Source organism: Vipera berus (genome assembly GCF_964194415.1).
Source record: "Vipera berus genome assembly, chromosome: 2".
NCBI lineage: Eukaryota > Metazoa > Chordata > Lepidosauria > Squamata > Viperidae > Vipera > Vipera berus.
Genome location: NC_138203.1, coordinates 240,101,896 through 240,119,190, shown reverse-complemented (window position 1 = coordinate 240,119,190; position 17,295 = coordinate 240,101,896). Strand labels below are relative to the sequence as shown.

Sequence of the window (17,295 nt, the reverse complement as noted above, 5' to 3'; positions counted from 1 at the left end):
CAATGCAATATTATGGACATTTATTCCAAGATAATTTCTGTCATGGCTGTTGAGGGTTATTTTTAGGATCTGGCTTATACCGTGTATGTAGTAAGCAGCTAATCCTTTTACTTATTCTTTTTTTTTACTTTATTGTACACACACATGTCCTCAATCCAGGTTGAAACCACTGTAATTCAAATTGGAGAGACTTCTTTATCACATTTATTTTATTTCTGAATCTTTTTCCTCCTCCCACTGTCCATCTGACAGGAGTTAATAGAAAACAAAATTCCCTACTAATGAATGACTCTTGCTTTAGGCTCATGTCCCAGATTTAAATAGTACAAATCACGTACATTTGATTGGAAAAAAAATAGGCTGCTTCTAATTCTTTTCTGAATCACAAAATAATAGACTGAGCCAAGTTCTGTGGTCAGTGAACTCCCTTATTGGCATACTGCTCTTACATTACTACTTCAGCTCAATAAAATAGAAACAGCTATTACCTAGCTAAGAAGAATGAATTTGCTTTGGGAAAATCCATGTATAAAGCATCAACATTTAGTTTACCTGAACACAAGGTGAGGGACGGCCGTGCTGCATCCTTATATACAACTGTTCCACAGACCACTCAAAGAAAGGAGAGTGTGAATGTTTTTGTGGTGACAACACACATATCACAATGACTTGTTTAGGGTTTCTTGGGGCAGTGATAAACTTTTCAAATTCCAAGTCTGTAATTAATGGGATTTTTACTACACATTTGCAACCCAAGCCATCATTGGTTTTGGTCAAAACTTTGCGCAGCACAATTGGACAATCCGTAGGAGAAATTGCCCACGGCTCAAGGGCAGGGCTTACATCTGGGATCTCTTTGGCTCTGTGCAAAGAAGTTGGAAAGAAAAGAATGAGAAAAAAAGGAATGGAAAATTAAATAGATAAATAATATTTGAAACACAGAAGCTCTGGAAAGTGTCAATGTTAGTGCTGCATACAATTTTCAGTACACTTTGAATTCTGTATTCAAAGTGTATTCATCTGAGTAAGAGGTACATCTGGAACACAGTAAATGAAAAGCAAGTGATAACTACGCTATTCAAAACTTACTTGGACCCTGACTTTTTAACTTCAAGTCAGCGCTCCCACTACTGTCATTAAGGCATCTACCTTTCTTGTTACCTCTTCTGGTCTTTTCTGTACAATGATTATCTGGTCATGTAACAGTTAGGTGGGATTGTACAACATTACATAGTCAAGGGGAAATTATAACAAAAGATAGGGACCTTGAAGCTTATATAGAGAAGACAGAACTTATACATTTGTTCTAGCTTAATAATTAGGGAAAAGATGAGAGGAAGTAATCAGGAGAAAGAGTCCTGCCATTTGACAAAAAGCCTGCAGAAGGCTAGCTTTTCTACAAAGATGGTTTTGGTGAGCTCATTTGGAGTACAGGTGGTCCTTGACTTATGACTACTCAAAATTATGACAAGACTTCCCCAGGGATATTTATGATCCAGATTCAAGGTTCTGGTGGCCCCATGGTCACATGATCACATTTTGGGTGCTCGGCAATGTGCCTGCATTTACAGTCATTTGCAGCACCTTCCAGTCACATGACCACAATTTCCACTGTTTTTTGCCAGAAACCAGTTTACTTCCAGTTTCTGCAAAAAAAAGCCCATTAGAGACAGTGGATTCCTTAGTAATAAATTCACTTAACGACTGCCACAAAAATAAGGCATAAAATTAGGCATAGTCATGTGGTGACTTCCTTAATGACTAGCATGACTTATAGACCATAATTCCAGGATCAGTTATGGTAGTAAGTTGAGGACTACCTCTATTATAATGGAGGGTTACCTTTGAAAATAGACCAAAAATATCAATGGTCAAAACTTAGACTATCAAATTTCTATCAGAATCAAATTTCAGTTTATTAAATAGCTAGGACTATTGAGTGTGATAAGAGCATATTCAACCCATATTTTCTATATGAACTCACTGCCAATCTGTTTCCATTCTAAATTCAAAATGCTGGTATTAATGTTTCAAGCCCTAAATGCTTGGGTTTGTGTCATTTGAAGTAATTCTTCCCCCTATAATAACTTTGGATATTTTACACTGATGCTCACATTGAATGAGTGCAGCAATGTCTGATAGACATGGCCTTATCTGGACTGATGTCTTTGAAATACTCTGCCCAGAGAATCAACATCAGCCAAAGCTTTTCTTTTACCCAATTTTTTAAAATATTAAGCTATTTTAGAGGTGTTTTTTTTTTAAAAAAATGCTTTTCTTTTATCAGTGCTTGTATTGGTCATATTTTATATACTAGCCTTATTACTTTTTTGGAATCTAATATAGACCCCAAGCAGTTATAAAATGACTGGATATAAAAATGGTTTTACCACTCACTAGTCCAAGTCAAATTTTATAGTGATAATTATCAGAGATAGGTAATAGATAGATCCTATTATGTTTAAGTTTTCACTATTGGTTTATTTTTATAGTATTAAATTATTTCAAACATCCAGAGGATATTTGGTATAAAGTGTAGCATAAAACATTGCCCTTCAATCATACCACCACAGTGATTACAAAAATAGTCATAGCTAAAAAAGCAAATCTGATGTGCCTACTGAGAGACACATATACATATAAACTAAAATGCACAACATTAATACAATATCTTAGAACTGTCAGGCAGCTTTTGGGCTAACAAAGGGGCAATAAAAGTTAAATGAGGCATCTTTGGGAGAAAATGCCCTGTAACAAGTGGTGGGGATTCAAATATGTGAGCAACTGGTTCTCTGTGTGGATGCCACTTCTGGAAGACCATTCTGGGCCTGGGCAACAAAAAATTAGCTACCGGTTCTGCTGAAGTGGTGCAAACAGGCTGAATCCCACCACTGCCTGTAACTAGGGTGCCATTAGTAAAAAGATTCACTGAAACCCAGAAGGCAACAATACCCACAACAGATTCATTCTTATCCACTCTTTTCTTAAGTCTGCCTATTACCTACTCCAGGCCACTTAATACATTTTTTTCAAAAAGCATTTTTCCCCTGAGAGTTACAGTCTCTTAGGGGTAATTTGCATGGGGCTGCTTGCCAAATGAAGAATGACTCCAGAGCCAAACTGAATGGAGCCACTTTTTATTTTTCTGGCCATTCTCTTTTCTGTCTTTCCATTTTTAACTCAATGTGGGAAGCTGCCAGAGAAAAGACAGATTAATCTAAATTAATGCCTTGTAGTAAAGCCCAAGGGTTCTATGTGGCCCTAAGTCTACAAGCTGTATGTTCCTGAAACAGTCTATAAAATTCTACACTAGTGTTCTTAATTTCTTTTGATTTTCAATGATTTGATCTATCTGATTTGGAGTTCTTATCCTATTTTGAAGTTGTCTGCTTATACATCACAAGCTTAAGACCGGTTCAAGGTATGTTGCTGCTCTCAATTGTTGCTTCAAAGGATAAAAAGATATTCCTTTCCCATAACATCAGATCAAACCAGATCAGATCAGAATTGGAAGGTTTCTTCAATGTCAATGAGTAGATAGCCTTTTCCACTATACTACATGGCAGCAGGTTAACTTAGAGGACACCATGCAGGTGATATGGAAATGACACATCTGTCCCTCAGCATCTCACCATAATTTTGCAACTCAATAACACTAATACCAATATTTGTAACATGAGTAAAGCAAAATATATATGGCTCGTTCTGCCTGTCTTTCTGCCAACTTTCTCAGAATGTTTTCCAAGTAATGTCACTTAGGAAAAGTGGAAAGAAATGAAGAGGAAGATCAGCAGCAAGGATAGACTCAACTACAGTGACAATGGGTGCACTATTGGAAAGTCTGAAGGATCAGCTAGATGACAGATCTTCTTGCAGAAAAACTATCTATGTGGTTTCTAAAAGTCAACACCAACTTGATGGCACATAATCAATGCAGGTTAGGTGCAGAAATAAATAAAGCAGCAAGCCACAGGCCCAAAGTAAGCAAATACGGTCACTGTTGGTGCATCTTCTGAGGAACATGAAAAGCAGCAGATGTCCAGAAGACACATCTGGGATATCTGTAGTAACATCTGCAGGATCCAGCACTTTTGTCAATGTGACAAAAGCGGCATCGCACCATTGCAGCACAAGCTTGGCCCCCTTTGTACCTGCCTGCCACATCAAGACACAGGTACAAAAGGGATGGAACAGCATGATGTTTCTTTCATCATTTGGCCCTCTTCACCCTCTGATGGACATCAGAGTTGACATTCTTCAGCTTCTGCCACTCACAATTAGCCTTTTATGACTAACTCCACTGTTTCTATTTTAGAAGGAGCATATTGTTATCCCACCTATTTAATCTTGCTTTTCAGAGAATTCCCTCCTCCAAAAGATTGTCTCAATTACCGTGAGGCAGGCCTAAATTTTCTCTTAACTGGCCGGTAACTGGGTAAGCTTGTTGGCCTGACAATTCTTTTGTCTTTTGTTTTTGAAACTGAAGCCATAGCTTCTTCTCTTAGCTTTCGATCCCAGGTCTGTAGTGATGATTCCGTTTTACACTTCACAGGCTTTGTACGAAACTCAGCCGGATAGTCTATGCAGCATATTCCTGCCAATCAACAGGTTATTGGGCAGATTATAAAGATTATTATATATTTTAAAAGATAATAACAATGTGTTAAAATAACAATGGTAGCAATAATGATCAATTACATTTTACAGATACAGTATACAAGGCAGTATAGGAGATAGTAAAAGTAAATAATCCTTTGGATTTCATTAGTTAAAAAGACTGTTCTTTTAAAAGTCCTTCTCAGGCTTTCAGAGTATTCGGTTGTGCTTACTCCGATCCAAACTCATCTGGGCAAATAGATAAATACCATATTTTCCAGCTATCTGAACACAGAGAAGCTAATGTTATATAAGTTTCTTCCCAATATGTACCTATACAGAAAGGGTTACACATATGTGTTATGTATCTAACATATGTATAACAGTAAAGTCACTCTCTACACTAGTGCTATATACAACAGCTCTTACTAAACTGATGCCCTCCATATGACCATAGTGGATGTAGATTGTGCAATGTGGATTTCAATCATAAAGGCAGGGATCTCCAAACCTTGGTCCATGGACTGGTACCGGTCTGTGGTCTGTTGGAACTTGGATAAAGAAGCTACAAATGTAGATTATCTATCATTCATATGAGAAAGAACACTAATGTCTCGTCTCATATTCCTTTTTTTCCCTTTCCTTTCTTATACTACCTGTTTATATTCTGTGTCAAAGCTAGGGACTGTCCTACAATTAATGTTTAGAAGACTTTTCCAGCTGAAGTAGGACGACTACAAAAATATCTACTTTTGTAGCCATTCTTACTTGATGCAGCAACAACTACAAATGTTATATGAATAATTCAAACACAAAACCCAAAAGGAATCGATTTATTTATTTATTTTTAATTTTTTTTATTTTAATTCCATTTATATCCCGCTCTTCTCCGAAGACTCAGGGCGGCTTACAAGCTTAGCAGTAGCCTTCATTCTATGTATATGCCTGCTTGTTAGGGCTTTCACACACACCCCCAAGCGGCATTATTACAAAGTCAGCTTAATTGCCCCCAACAATCTGGGTCCTCATTTTACCTACCTCGGAAGGATGGAAGGCTGAGTCAACCTTGAGCCTGGTGGGACTCGAACCTGCACTAATTGCAGGCAGCTGGTGTTACTTAAGGAGGCATTAGCCCACTGCTCCACCAAGGCTCTAGTAGTAGATTTAGTAGTTCCCAGTGTTACCTCAGATGAACAGTTTGGAATACATAATTTGACCACTAGTCATATTTCTTCACAACATTTATCTGCGTCATTTTATCATTTCTGAAATTCTGAAATTTAAGATGTCATATTTGTACCATTATTCATTTCATTTCAAATTTAATTTTTATCACCCCTGTGTTATTATGAAAGAGAGCATATCTATCTGCATGAGCGGGCACCTGACTATACACCTTAATTAATAAAGCAATGTGAATTTCATAAACTCAGCAAACTGACAATACCTGAAACCATCAAAACACTGTTTATAAATTGTTTTACAGTTTTCTCAAACCTCCTCTTAATGTCAACAAGGCATCTTCTCCAATGTTCTTTCTCATCAGCTTCAATGTTTTTTAAAGTCAACTTTTGAAAGGAAAAAGGGAGATGAAAATGATTTTAAGAAATGCTGCATTTTAGCATCTGGAAATCTTAACAGCCATCATTTAGCAAAATTCTGTGACTTTTTAGACCAAGGACTGGATTGCATCCATTTTTCTTAGCTATGTCATATACGAGGTAAGATTCAGCCAGAAAAGAAAGAAAGAAAAGAAAAGAGAACAGTTATAGTAGTGGATGTTACCAGAGCTGAAATCTCATAGTCATTCTGCTCATTCTGAGACATGGCATGATAGAGAGTTGCCAGTAATACTATTAACTGATCATTAAAAGACTCAATTTACTTTCCGTATAGATCTGAAGTTATCTCTGTAATTCCTGATGCTGGAGAAAAATAAATAATTCTGTGCTAGAAGAAGCATAAAAGGGTCTGGCCTATTTTGTGCAATAGGTTTGTGACAAACGATAGCAAAAGAACACTTATGCAGCCAAAAGGCATCTGTTTTGAAAGCCTCCTTACTGGGTTAAAAAAAAATCACCTTTATTTAGATTTTTTTAAAAAAAAATGTACACAAACTGTGTGCTTTAACTACAAGCTGTCTAGTATAGGAACAGGGAACATTCTCTTCTTTGATAGCAGTGCTTTCCCTCAGCTGAAGGGTATACATGTTTGCAGAGTCCAGACCAGTTTTCAAGGAGAAAAGTCTCTCATCTTTTCTCCTTCAAAATAAACATCCCACACCTTTTCTTTCACTCTATTTTTTTAGTAAAGAACAAGAGAGAGGGTTTGAAGATAGCAAGCATGAAAAAAATGGAATGAGCTATTGGAACTCATCTTTACACATTTCACATACAAAAGCACATTTTAAAATCACAGATATTCAAAATGCTTTCCCCTCCACCACATGAGCATATAAATCTTTTAAAAGTGCCAATGATGCCGAATCCCCATTTTCAGAGCATTCCTGAACTGGCTTGAAAGTGCGGCTGAAGTGATTGAAATTGCCAGATGTGAACGACATTGGACCACTTGCATGAGTATACATTACATAGATGTGTATTTCATTTTCAAAACATTTTTCGTTTTCTTAGTGCTTGAACCAATCATTTTTCTGTGTTTCTGCTTAACCAAAGCAATTTAAAACGTATGTTTTGCAGTGTGTCTGTTTGCATGTCTGGGTGGGGGACGTATATAGGGGATGGAGAAGGAAATGACAAGCAAAAATGACTTCTTAATCTAAAGAATGGGCCAATTAATACCACGTGGCTGATAAATATGTCATTCAGCCGCCCTGTGAAGGCAACCAGTGGAGTCATAAAACATTTTAATGCAAAGACTGTCTTCCCACAAAAGTGCATCCACAGTATAAATATTTTGGGGGGAAGGGACCGAACAATTTCCTTCTGGAAAGAAAGTTGTCCTTATTGCCGATTTCAGCAAAGTTCCTGGGGGGGTTCTTGCAAAGGTCAATGGAACTCCAGGGAAGCAATTTGAAATGAGCCAAGTGCGGTGTTCATTGTGTGTGTGTGTGTGTGTGTGTGTATGTGTGTGTGTGTTGTAGGGGGAGAAGGGAACAAGATAGAATGAGGTACAGTTTGTCTATCGCTTTTATTGCAGAATCTAATTTTGCCGGTAAGCAGAAAAACGGGGTATAAGGCTAGAAGGGTATGGTAACTATAATGCCATAAGTGTTTTATTTAAGCATTTAGAAGATAAGGTAAAGGTAAAGATTCCCCCGCACATGCGTGCTAGTCGTTTCCGACTCTAGGGGCCGGTGCTCATCTCCGTTTCAAAGCTGAAGAGCCAGCGCTTGTCCGAGGACGTCTCCGTGGTCATGTGGCCGGCATGACTAGACGCCAAAGGCACACGGGACACTGTTACCTTCCCACCATAGTGGTCCCTATTTTTCTACTTGCATTTTTACGTGCTTTCAAACTGCTAGGTTGGCAGAAGCTGGGACAAGTAACAGGCGCTCACTCTGTTACGCGGCACTCAGGATTTGACCCGCCAAACTGCCGACCTTCCGATCAACAAGCTCAGCGTCCTAACCCACTGAGCCACCGCGTCCCATATTTAGAAGATAGGGATAACCTAATCATGATACTCAACCGTGCTTTTTGTTATTTGTCAGCATTAGTGCCCTCTTTGTTTCAAAACCTCGATATGGTATACACAGTACTCATTCCTCCCCACTTTCCTACAAATCCATCCTGTGAGGTAGGTTGGCTGAGAAATACTATCTGGCCTAAATTCCCGCAGGGAAATTCATAACTGAGAGTGAACTTAAATTAATTTTTCCCTAATGTTACTTCAGTGCTTTCCCAACTATATCACGCCAGCTCTGTCCTAATGGGTCATTGGAGACACAACATAGACAGGCACAAATTCTCCTGAGTTTCAATTAGAATTATGGCACGCAGACAAATTTCTTTATGGTGCCAGTGAAAATCAGCCTTCCGATTTAAACAAAACAAAACAAAAAACCGGGGGTGCTTTCATTAGTTGATGGGTACCTGTTTATCAGCCTTGCATCCTTGCAGACATCCAGGTCTTATCAAAGATAAGGTAATACTTTCATTCAAGGCCGCAAAAGTAATGGTCATGGAATTTTGGCTAAGCACTTTTAATTTTAACTGTTCATTTATCTAAGAAATTTAAAAAAAAAAGATAAATCAGTGTCATGGGGCAGATTCACACAGAATGACATTTTCCCATTGCTTTCATGTCTGACAGTCTTCTTAACTGGACTAGCAAAGATGCACATAGGCCGAAACAGATACACATGTATGCATCCATAGCAAATACAATGTGTTACATCCATACATAAATAAACACACACACACACACACACACACACACACAGAGTATTAATCACTGTCCATTTTGAAAACATAGGGGAAAGAGAAAACTTGAGAGTTCACAAGGTTGAAGCTATATGGAACAAAACTGTGGCTGAATCTGGATATTCTGCTTCAGATACCATGAAGCCTCCTTCCAGAAGGCAACAAGGAAAACAGGTTGTGAACAGGATGTCATCCCAAGCAATACTGTGGACTCTGCTCAAGCATTGCTTATATGCTATGTCCTAAAAACAAAGAAGTGAACTGCCAATAATCTTTTCTGCCATTCTCACCACTCTCTGCACCGCTTTCCTGTTTGAAGCAGTAATAATTCCAAACCAGATAGTAATGCAAAATGACAGGATGCTCTCGATTGTCCCTCTGTAGAAAGTGGTAAGGACAGAGGAAAGAAGACATACTTTTCTTATGCAATGCAGAAAATGTGGGTGCTGCTGTCTATCTATCTGTCTATCTGTCTATCTAACCCAATGTATATAGTGGCCCATTTCATGTTTGTGATTCTTGGTGATGTACAATAAAACAAAACAATAAAACACACACACAAATGACCCATACATATTATTAAATCATAGAAGAGTGTTTAAAAACTGATTGCAATAAAGTCATGGTGTGGGCTCCCTGTTTCCAAGGGATCCCCAGGCCTAATGGGAAAACCATGTCTTGAAAGATTTTCAAGGCCAGTATAGTCAGAGCTAATCTCACCTCAATGGGAATGATGTTCCAAAGGGTAGATGCCATGACAGAAAAGGCTCTCCTTCTGGGTTCTGTCAGGTACAACTCCTTCATAGATGGAGCCTGCAGTAAAACCATCTTGTCTCCTACTCATGGAGGAGACTTACTGCCAAACAACTAAAGTTGGCAGGATCCAGATTTTCTGCTGTAGCACCTTCTCTGCTGCACCTGATGGGGCAGTTATATATTATTGGGAAGATGCGGTCCCTCAGATAACCTGGCCCTACGCCATGAAGAGCTTTAAACTTCAAAACCAGCACCTTGAATTTGACCCAGAAGCACAGGAACACCCAATTGCAAATAAAAGTGTAACATGTGTGCTCTAGAACAGGGGTCTCTAACCTTGGCAACCTTCAGACAGCCAGGCAACATGGCTGCCTAAAGAATTCTGGGATTTGAAGTTCACAAGTCTTAAAGTTGCCAGGGTTGGAGACCCTTGCAGGAGCACACATAATTGCCTGTACCAGCTAAAACTTCTGAATTCTTTTCAAGGACAACACCATGCAGAGGGCATTACAGAAATCCAAACTGGAGATGATCTAGGAATAGGCACAACTGGTACACACCAACCCTCTCAACGTTCTGCAAGTCTCTCAAGACATGGCTATGCTATCAGGCCTAGATGTTCCCAGGGATCCGGGGAGATTTTGACATTTCTCCTTGGTTGTTTTTTTTTTTAGTGAATACCATCTTCTCCTATTTTGTACACCTTTTAACAGTTCTTTTTTTTAAATTGGAACTGTTTCTATGTAATATTAATACACACACACACACACACATACATATATATATATATATATATATATATATATATATATATATATATATATATATATATATTATATATATATATATATATATATATATATATATATATATATATATATATATATATATATAATTATTATTTTATTATTATTTTTATTATTTTTATTATTTTATTATATATATATATAATTATATATATATATATATATATATATATATATATATATATATATATATATATATATATATATATATATATATATATATATATATATATATATATATATATATATATATAAAGTATAAAATCTTCGAACACTGGGACGGATAAAACAGTCGCTTATTGCTAAAAGATCATAATAAGCAAGAAAAAGTAACTGTTTAAAGTATATCTACCTAATCTAAGCTTTCGCTGGTCCTCTGCCAGCGTCATCAGAGGAAAAAAAACATTGAAGGTTTGAAAAACCGTTGGTAAGCCTGTTTGGTTCTGTGCTCTGCTCATTGGCCGTCTGATGGACCTTGCTCTAGCCAATTGCGATTGTTCTGACTGTCTCACATCACTTCCCTTGCAATCTGGTCTTACTGTCCCCTTTTTAAAAAATTTCTCCTCCCTATCTGTTTTGGTTTGACTACCTTAACTGGTCTTGTTTTCTTTTGCTGTTCCTCATCCAATATCATAGCTGTTGGTATTTGTATTTCCTTGTTCTCTGTGTCCTCCTTCTCTACCCTCCTTCCCTGTGATTGGGCCATTCTGTGCTATGCCTATATAACATTCCATACATATAAAAAGAGATATGCCCCATGTTTTCTACAGAAGAAATGCCTCAAATTCTGTTCCATAAATGCAATATTTTTGTACATGTAAGGGTCTAATCCCTGAGAACAGGTATTACCATAATATGGTAGTAAGAATGCATATTTTAAAAACATGTTTCAGTGCCTTGTGGCAATACATGAGGGTCTAAAATGAGAAAGTAGTAAGCAAAAGGAATCAACTCGAATATGTGCTCTCTGTTCACAATAATTGTCAACTAGAACTACCCAGTTCTGGAGGTTTTTGTAGAACCTGAACGCAACTGAAGACATGACTGACCTAAAAATGTAGAGTAATTATTTAAAAGATCCAAAAACAATGGTGGTACCTCATTAGCAAGAGTCCAAATTCATACCTGAAAATCTAATGACTGTAGAACTTCTTTTCTGGAATACCAGTTCCAGCGGTGGGTTAAATGGCCATATTTGTCTCTAACTATCCCACCTTCCTGATTCATCAGTAACGCCACAGAAAAGCTGAGTAAGGGGAAAAACAGTCAAGTCACAAATAATACTATAAGGTTGTTGCTGAAGATGCATGTGTAACTAGTAATATTTTTTGCTCTTCTGATTGCAAGAATAATCATAATAAATATTGAGCATTTTAATGGTCCTAAGCCCAGACTATGTATTGTTCAAAAGTTATTTGGAAGAAATGCACAAGCACAACACCTCCCTGCTATTCACCAAAGAAGTTTGGAATTTCCAGGCTTTTATATAAACCTGGAAAAAGATGCTTTCCTTTCATGAGTCCCATAAAAAGATGACTTTTTAAGGCAGCGGCATCCTTTTTCAGACTCTTGCTGAAGTCTGAAAAAAGATAGGCTGCTTTAATCAAAAAAGAGACCTTGCTTGCACTAGATGTGAAGCACTTACCATTTTCAAAGAGTGGACTGCTCTATTATACTGTACCTTTGATCCATCTAGTGCCTGTACAATACAACATAGCTATGATCAAGGGTGTTGGTTCCTACACATGGTAATGCCAACATGGTAAAACAAAAGAGGTGGTATCATGACACAAGCTCTGCCCTTTTGTATTTGTGATGTGATTACACACAAATTTGTACAGGATGGAGTTTGCATCATGATGTATATTGCTCCCCTATCTATGGTCATGGTAGAATAATACCATGGTAGCTGAGTTCCTGCATATATGAAGACTTTACACATATTTTTATATCATTGCATAATAGTGAATCTTGTTGGACAAAATAGCAATTAAAATTCATATTTCTATCAAACAACCATCTGAAATTAGGTTTTAACAGACATTTCAAAGCCCCATTTTCATCTGTTCAAAAGGACAAGTGTCATGAATACAGATGCTCAACTCAAAATGAGTTTGAGTCCTTGAACATCAGTCCATTCCTCAGACCTTTAACTTATCTAACCCACCTAATGTTTTATCTTCTTGAAGAAGCAAGATTTGCACTGTTGAATTACCCAACTTTCTTCTCTGTGGGGGTTTTCTCAAATTCCCTCAATTGTTATGCACTCAATGCTCTTTATTTCTCAGGAAATGTCTCATGCCATCACTTCAGGCCAAATTTTATATTGGTCTCACACAGTCCACCTCTGAAATATATTCCAATTGCTCATCACTTTGTTGACCTTTTTCTCTCCTAGTTGCACCATGTGGCATTATCATTAATTACACCCGGTGGGGTTAAGCTTTTAACATAGGCCATTAATAGCTTGCCATATCACATGCTCCTTAAAGCCAGAGATACAGAATATTTAATTACTTCACTTAGAAAAAGAGTGATGGATGGGAATCATAACAATAAAGTAGCCAGATTAAATGGATCTAGTTGACCTGATTTTAAAAGGCCCATAACACTGATTAGTTATGTCACCTTGAACTAGTCTCTTTTCTGATTATTCATCTATAAAACTGAAATAATTTTCACCTTACATGATATTTTTCCACGAATGAATGCATTTGTACGGGCATTCATTAATAAGTCTATGCTTTTTGAGGTTACTAGTACAAGATGAAATTTTGCAGCCATGGTATTGAATGTATTGGACAGAAAAAGACCCTGTGGAGAAATCATATAGAATTATGATGTTCTGAATGACCATACACATCTCTTACAGGAAACCTGGCTAGTCTCACGGGAACTAACATAATTTGAATGAAAGTATGAAAATATCATATTTGTTTCAACCATTGGTTTGATGGAATTGATCTAATATTTCTTTTGATTAATAATTCAAGGATTGCCTATCAATTAATGGATGTTTTCCCTGTTGCATTTCTACCCACCTCCAACAGTTAGGATCAATTAATGACACTCACCTTGATTTAAAGGAATAAGATAGACAAGAATGGCCTAGGGTAAACATGCCCAAAAATCCTTGACTTGGAACATCCTGAAACAGAAAGGTGATTGTCTTTCCTATGCAGCATATGGGAAATTGGAAAACTGCAATATTTCCGGATGGATAACTTTGAATTAGGTCAAGTCATAGCACACATGAAAACAATGTTTACTTAGCTATTTATTCAGAGAGTATGGGAAATTCTTGGGCCTTTGAAGTTACAAGGTGATACTATCCTCAATATCAGTCTAATAAAATAATGTGAAAAGATAAAAAAATAGCACTGTGCTATAGATCTTCCTCAAGTGCAAACCTTGGATTACTTCCTGCTGAACTTCCCACACTGGGCATGCTCAGTCATAGGGTACAGTGACTGTAACTGACACCTGTTGATATTTCAGATCAAACATGGTGACACAGTTCTTTCATAGCTTGGAATTATTTCATAATGCTTGGAGGAGAGAGGAACTTTTCCTGCAGTTGCCCCTGTGTTGCAGTGCTCAGAAGGAAGCAAGGAAGAGACTTAGTTTGTGGGGAGAAAGTGAAGAATTGGCAACTTCTCTGCATCAGCAAAAATCTTTTCACGCAATGAAATGTGCATGAAATCACATTCAAAGGCAACTTCCAGTTATCACCCCATGCCCTAAGACTCTTGTACCTATCTACATTCTGAACCTGGTCAACCTACAAGTAGTGAAATCTTTTCCAGATTACTGCATAATATTTTCTAATGGAGCCCTGAAATGGCTCATTCTGTTCTACAGCCTTGCCTGAGAGACTATTTCTCTCTCACATTTTCATAACCTATGCCTTCACAGCAAATGAATCTATTAGCCAAAACAACGAACTCTAACAAGGGGATTATAAAGGCTTTCAATCCAGGCCTTGGTTTAAATCACATTGTTAAAACAGAAAGAGTCATTTGAAGCATAATAGTGATATGAAAAAAAGTGTGCTGCCTTTTTAAAATTACCAGTTTAGTGGCAAGATCAAATGCAGCATGTTCTTCTGTGTTACAGCGCCAAAGCCAAGTGGATGTCAAGGAAATTAAAAAGGGGGAAGGAGGGAGAGAGAGAATGCAAAGGATTTGCAGAGTTTAATTCTAGACTCCTGATGCATGAAATGGGATGGACAATATTCAGACATGGGAGTGCCAGCACAGACTCATAGCTTGTTCCAACTTACTCTTTAAGACCCTACCCTACACATGGCTTTAGTGACACTAATAACTATCACTATCTTGGGTTTGGAAAAATTAAATTCCAAGTAGTTTTAGGGGTGTGGTAAGGTTGGGCTACCAGATTTGGATGGCGAAAGTAGAGATGATCACCAGTCATTTTCCCCTCTAGTCCTGGGACACTGTCTTCCAAGTTCGTTAGAAGCAGTCCATTGCTGCAGGGAAATTGGGTTCTTTTGATTTTGACTCTATTCTGGACTGAGCAGCTGTTTCTCCTTACTTCTTCCATTGATCTACCACATCTGGCTGCAGATCCACAAAAGAAGTGGGGAGTCAACTAAGAGGTCTCTGGCCAAAGGGGGTTGAATCATCCAATCAGATCCTTCAACCAATATCTGAGGAAGAAGCAGACCAGGACTATTAGGGTATAATTAAGAGTAAGAATCCTCTTAATTGCATAGCACACACACCTCTGGGCAGGTGTTTGGGCAGCTCCTTTTAAAAATACCTTCAGTGCTCTTTCAAAAACATTAAATCCAGGTGATCTGGTACAAATTACATAAGGTGCATACCAATCTCTTTCAAGAAAGTCTGGCCAGGGCTAACCCATATATGAGAAGTGAGAGTCAAGTGAAACTGGTTTAGGACTGCTCCAATTTCATTTACTCTTAAACGATAGATATTTGAAGCATTTCACCATAGAAGAACAGTTATGACTAGGCCACAACCCACAGAACAAGGTGAGAAGTTCTTATTCAATGACGGCTTTGAAATTGCAACACCCAAAAGCCTGGAAGTTACATGAAGGTGGCAGATAGACCAAAAGACCAAATGGATGAGCAGCTGTTCACATGCCCTCAGGACTGCAGACTTCTAATAGGTTTTAGTAAGTGTAACAATAACCCACCAATTTATTCCCTGGCAAAATAAGGATACTAAATCAGCGATGTTCCATCAGGAATGGAATAGAATAATTTTTTCAATTTTGAACGTCTGATCTCAGCAGCTAATTGAGAGAGGGAAGCTCTTCTCAAGGCCTGAGATGGTGACTTGTGCACAGTTGGATAATTCTTCAGTATTAGGGGTCTCACATGGCCCTTTCCTACGGATACAGACTTTTCATGTTCTCTAAAAGAAAAAGAAACAATTGCACTGCTTCATGTTAGATATAGTGATAAGTAGTAAGAATTAGAACTTCAACTAATGCAATCCTCAGCAAGTTAAGAGTTGTGAAGGTATTTTGTTTAACAACCACTCTGTCTCTAGAGATTAGCTCTGGCAGAGAGCTAGAATCCGAGCTTTTTAGGAAATTAAAGGCTGAAACACAGTTCATATACTTGCCTGTGCACAGAGCCAGATAAAAAGAGCAAATTGTGATGCAGGGATATGCATATAGTATTTGCTGGAAACACTTTAAAGCAGCAGTGTATTTTTCTCAGTTTGCATCACTGTACTTCACAGCTGATGCACAATTCTGGGAAAAGATGGATTGGTTTAAGGTGTTCCTGAAGTATGACTTTATGCACACTCCACATGATCCAATCCTTCTTTTCTCCTTTGATTCTGGATTGCTACGTGATCCTATTATTTATTTGTCTAAGGCCCAAGCTATAATCCTATGACAATTAATAGGCTTTAAAAACCGATATGAAAGTTGCATGCATAACTACACACGTAAATTAGAATACTAGTGCTTATAAATATATGATTTCACCATACTGTATTTTTGCATGAGACAGGGTATTTATTTCTCTATCTGTAACAGTGGTAAAACTGACACTATGTGTGTCAGCACAGAAAGGCAAGGAAAAGAAAGAGCATTTGTTACTTGATCAGAAACTGAAAATATAAAATAGTAAGTCCAATATTATTTTTTTATTCTGACAGTCATAGAAAATAGAGATTAAGTAGAAATTCTCTCCTAACACACACAGCCCTCAGAGCAATAAACTCTAATTAGCAAATTGTGATAGTAATTGGAAAGAGATAGAGGGCATTTCCATATTGCATCATTTCTATTCCCCAATCCCTTGGAAACAATCAGAAGCATCTCTGATCAAGTTCATTTCGGCAGATCTGAAAATTGAAAGGTGAGCCAATCAATACTATCCCGCTACTATGACTTGTAATTCCTTATTTTTGTATTTAAAAGACCCTGTAAGCTGTGACAATAACAGGATAGCACATTGTCAATTTTGCAGCACAATGCTTTTCTTAGTATCTTTTCGTAATGGTTGCAAGGTGTGTGATGGTCAGAAAAGGAGAAATCACTCTAGAACAATATTTGAAGGATTGGGACCACAACTCAGCAGATTGCAGAGGCCTTTGGAAATTTCACAGCAATTATTAAGAGAGGTTAAGGGCAGAAATAATAGAATAATAGAAATAATAGAAATAATAGAAATAATAGAAATAATAGCAACAGAGGCAAACTACTGTATTCTTTGAATGAATGGAAGTCTGTAAATGACTTGAATT

At 37.5% G+C, this 17,295-nt stretch overlaps 1 protein-coding gene across 1 annotated transcript in view; it reads right to left on the bottom strand.

Annotated features, from left to right (window-relative positions):
* LOC308662927 (uncharacterized protein C3orf20) overlaps positions 1-17,295 on the bottom strand; it is a gene marked incomplete at its 5' end in the record, with an annotated part of 42,076 nt that overhangs the window by 11,419 nt on the left and 13,362 nt on the right. The window contains 6 exons of the mRNA XM_081319073.1: positions 553-862; positions 4,393-4,594; positions 6,044-6,164; positions 11,669-11,789; positions 13,618-13,767; positions 15,754-15,945. Coding sequence (XP_081175199.1) covers positions 553-862; positions 4,393-4,594; positions 6,044-6,164; positions 11,669-11,789; positions 13,618-13,767; positions 15,754-15,945 — 1,096 coding nt within the window. The remainder of the gene's footprint in view (positions 1-552; positions 863-4,392; positions 4,595-6,043; positions 6,165-11,668; positions 11,790-13,617; positions 13,768-15,753; positions 15,946-17,295) is intronic.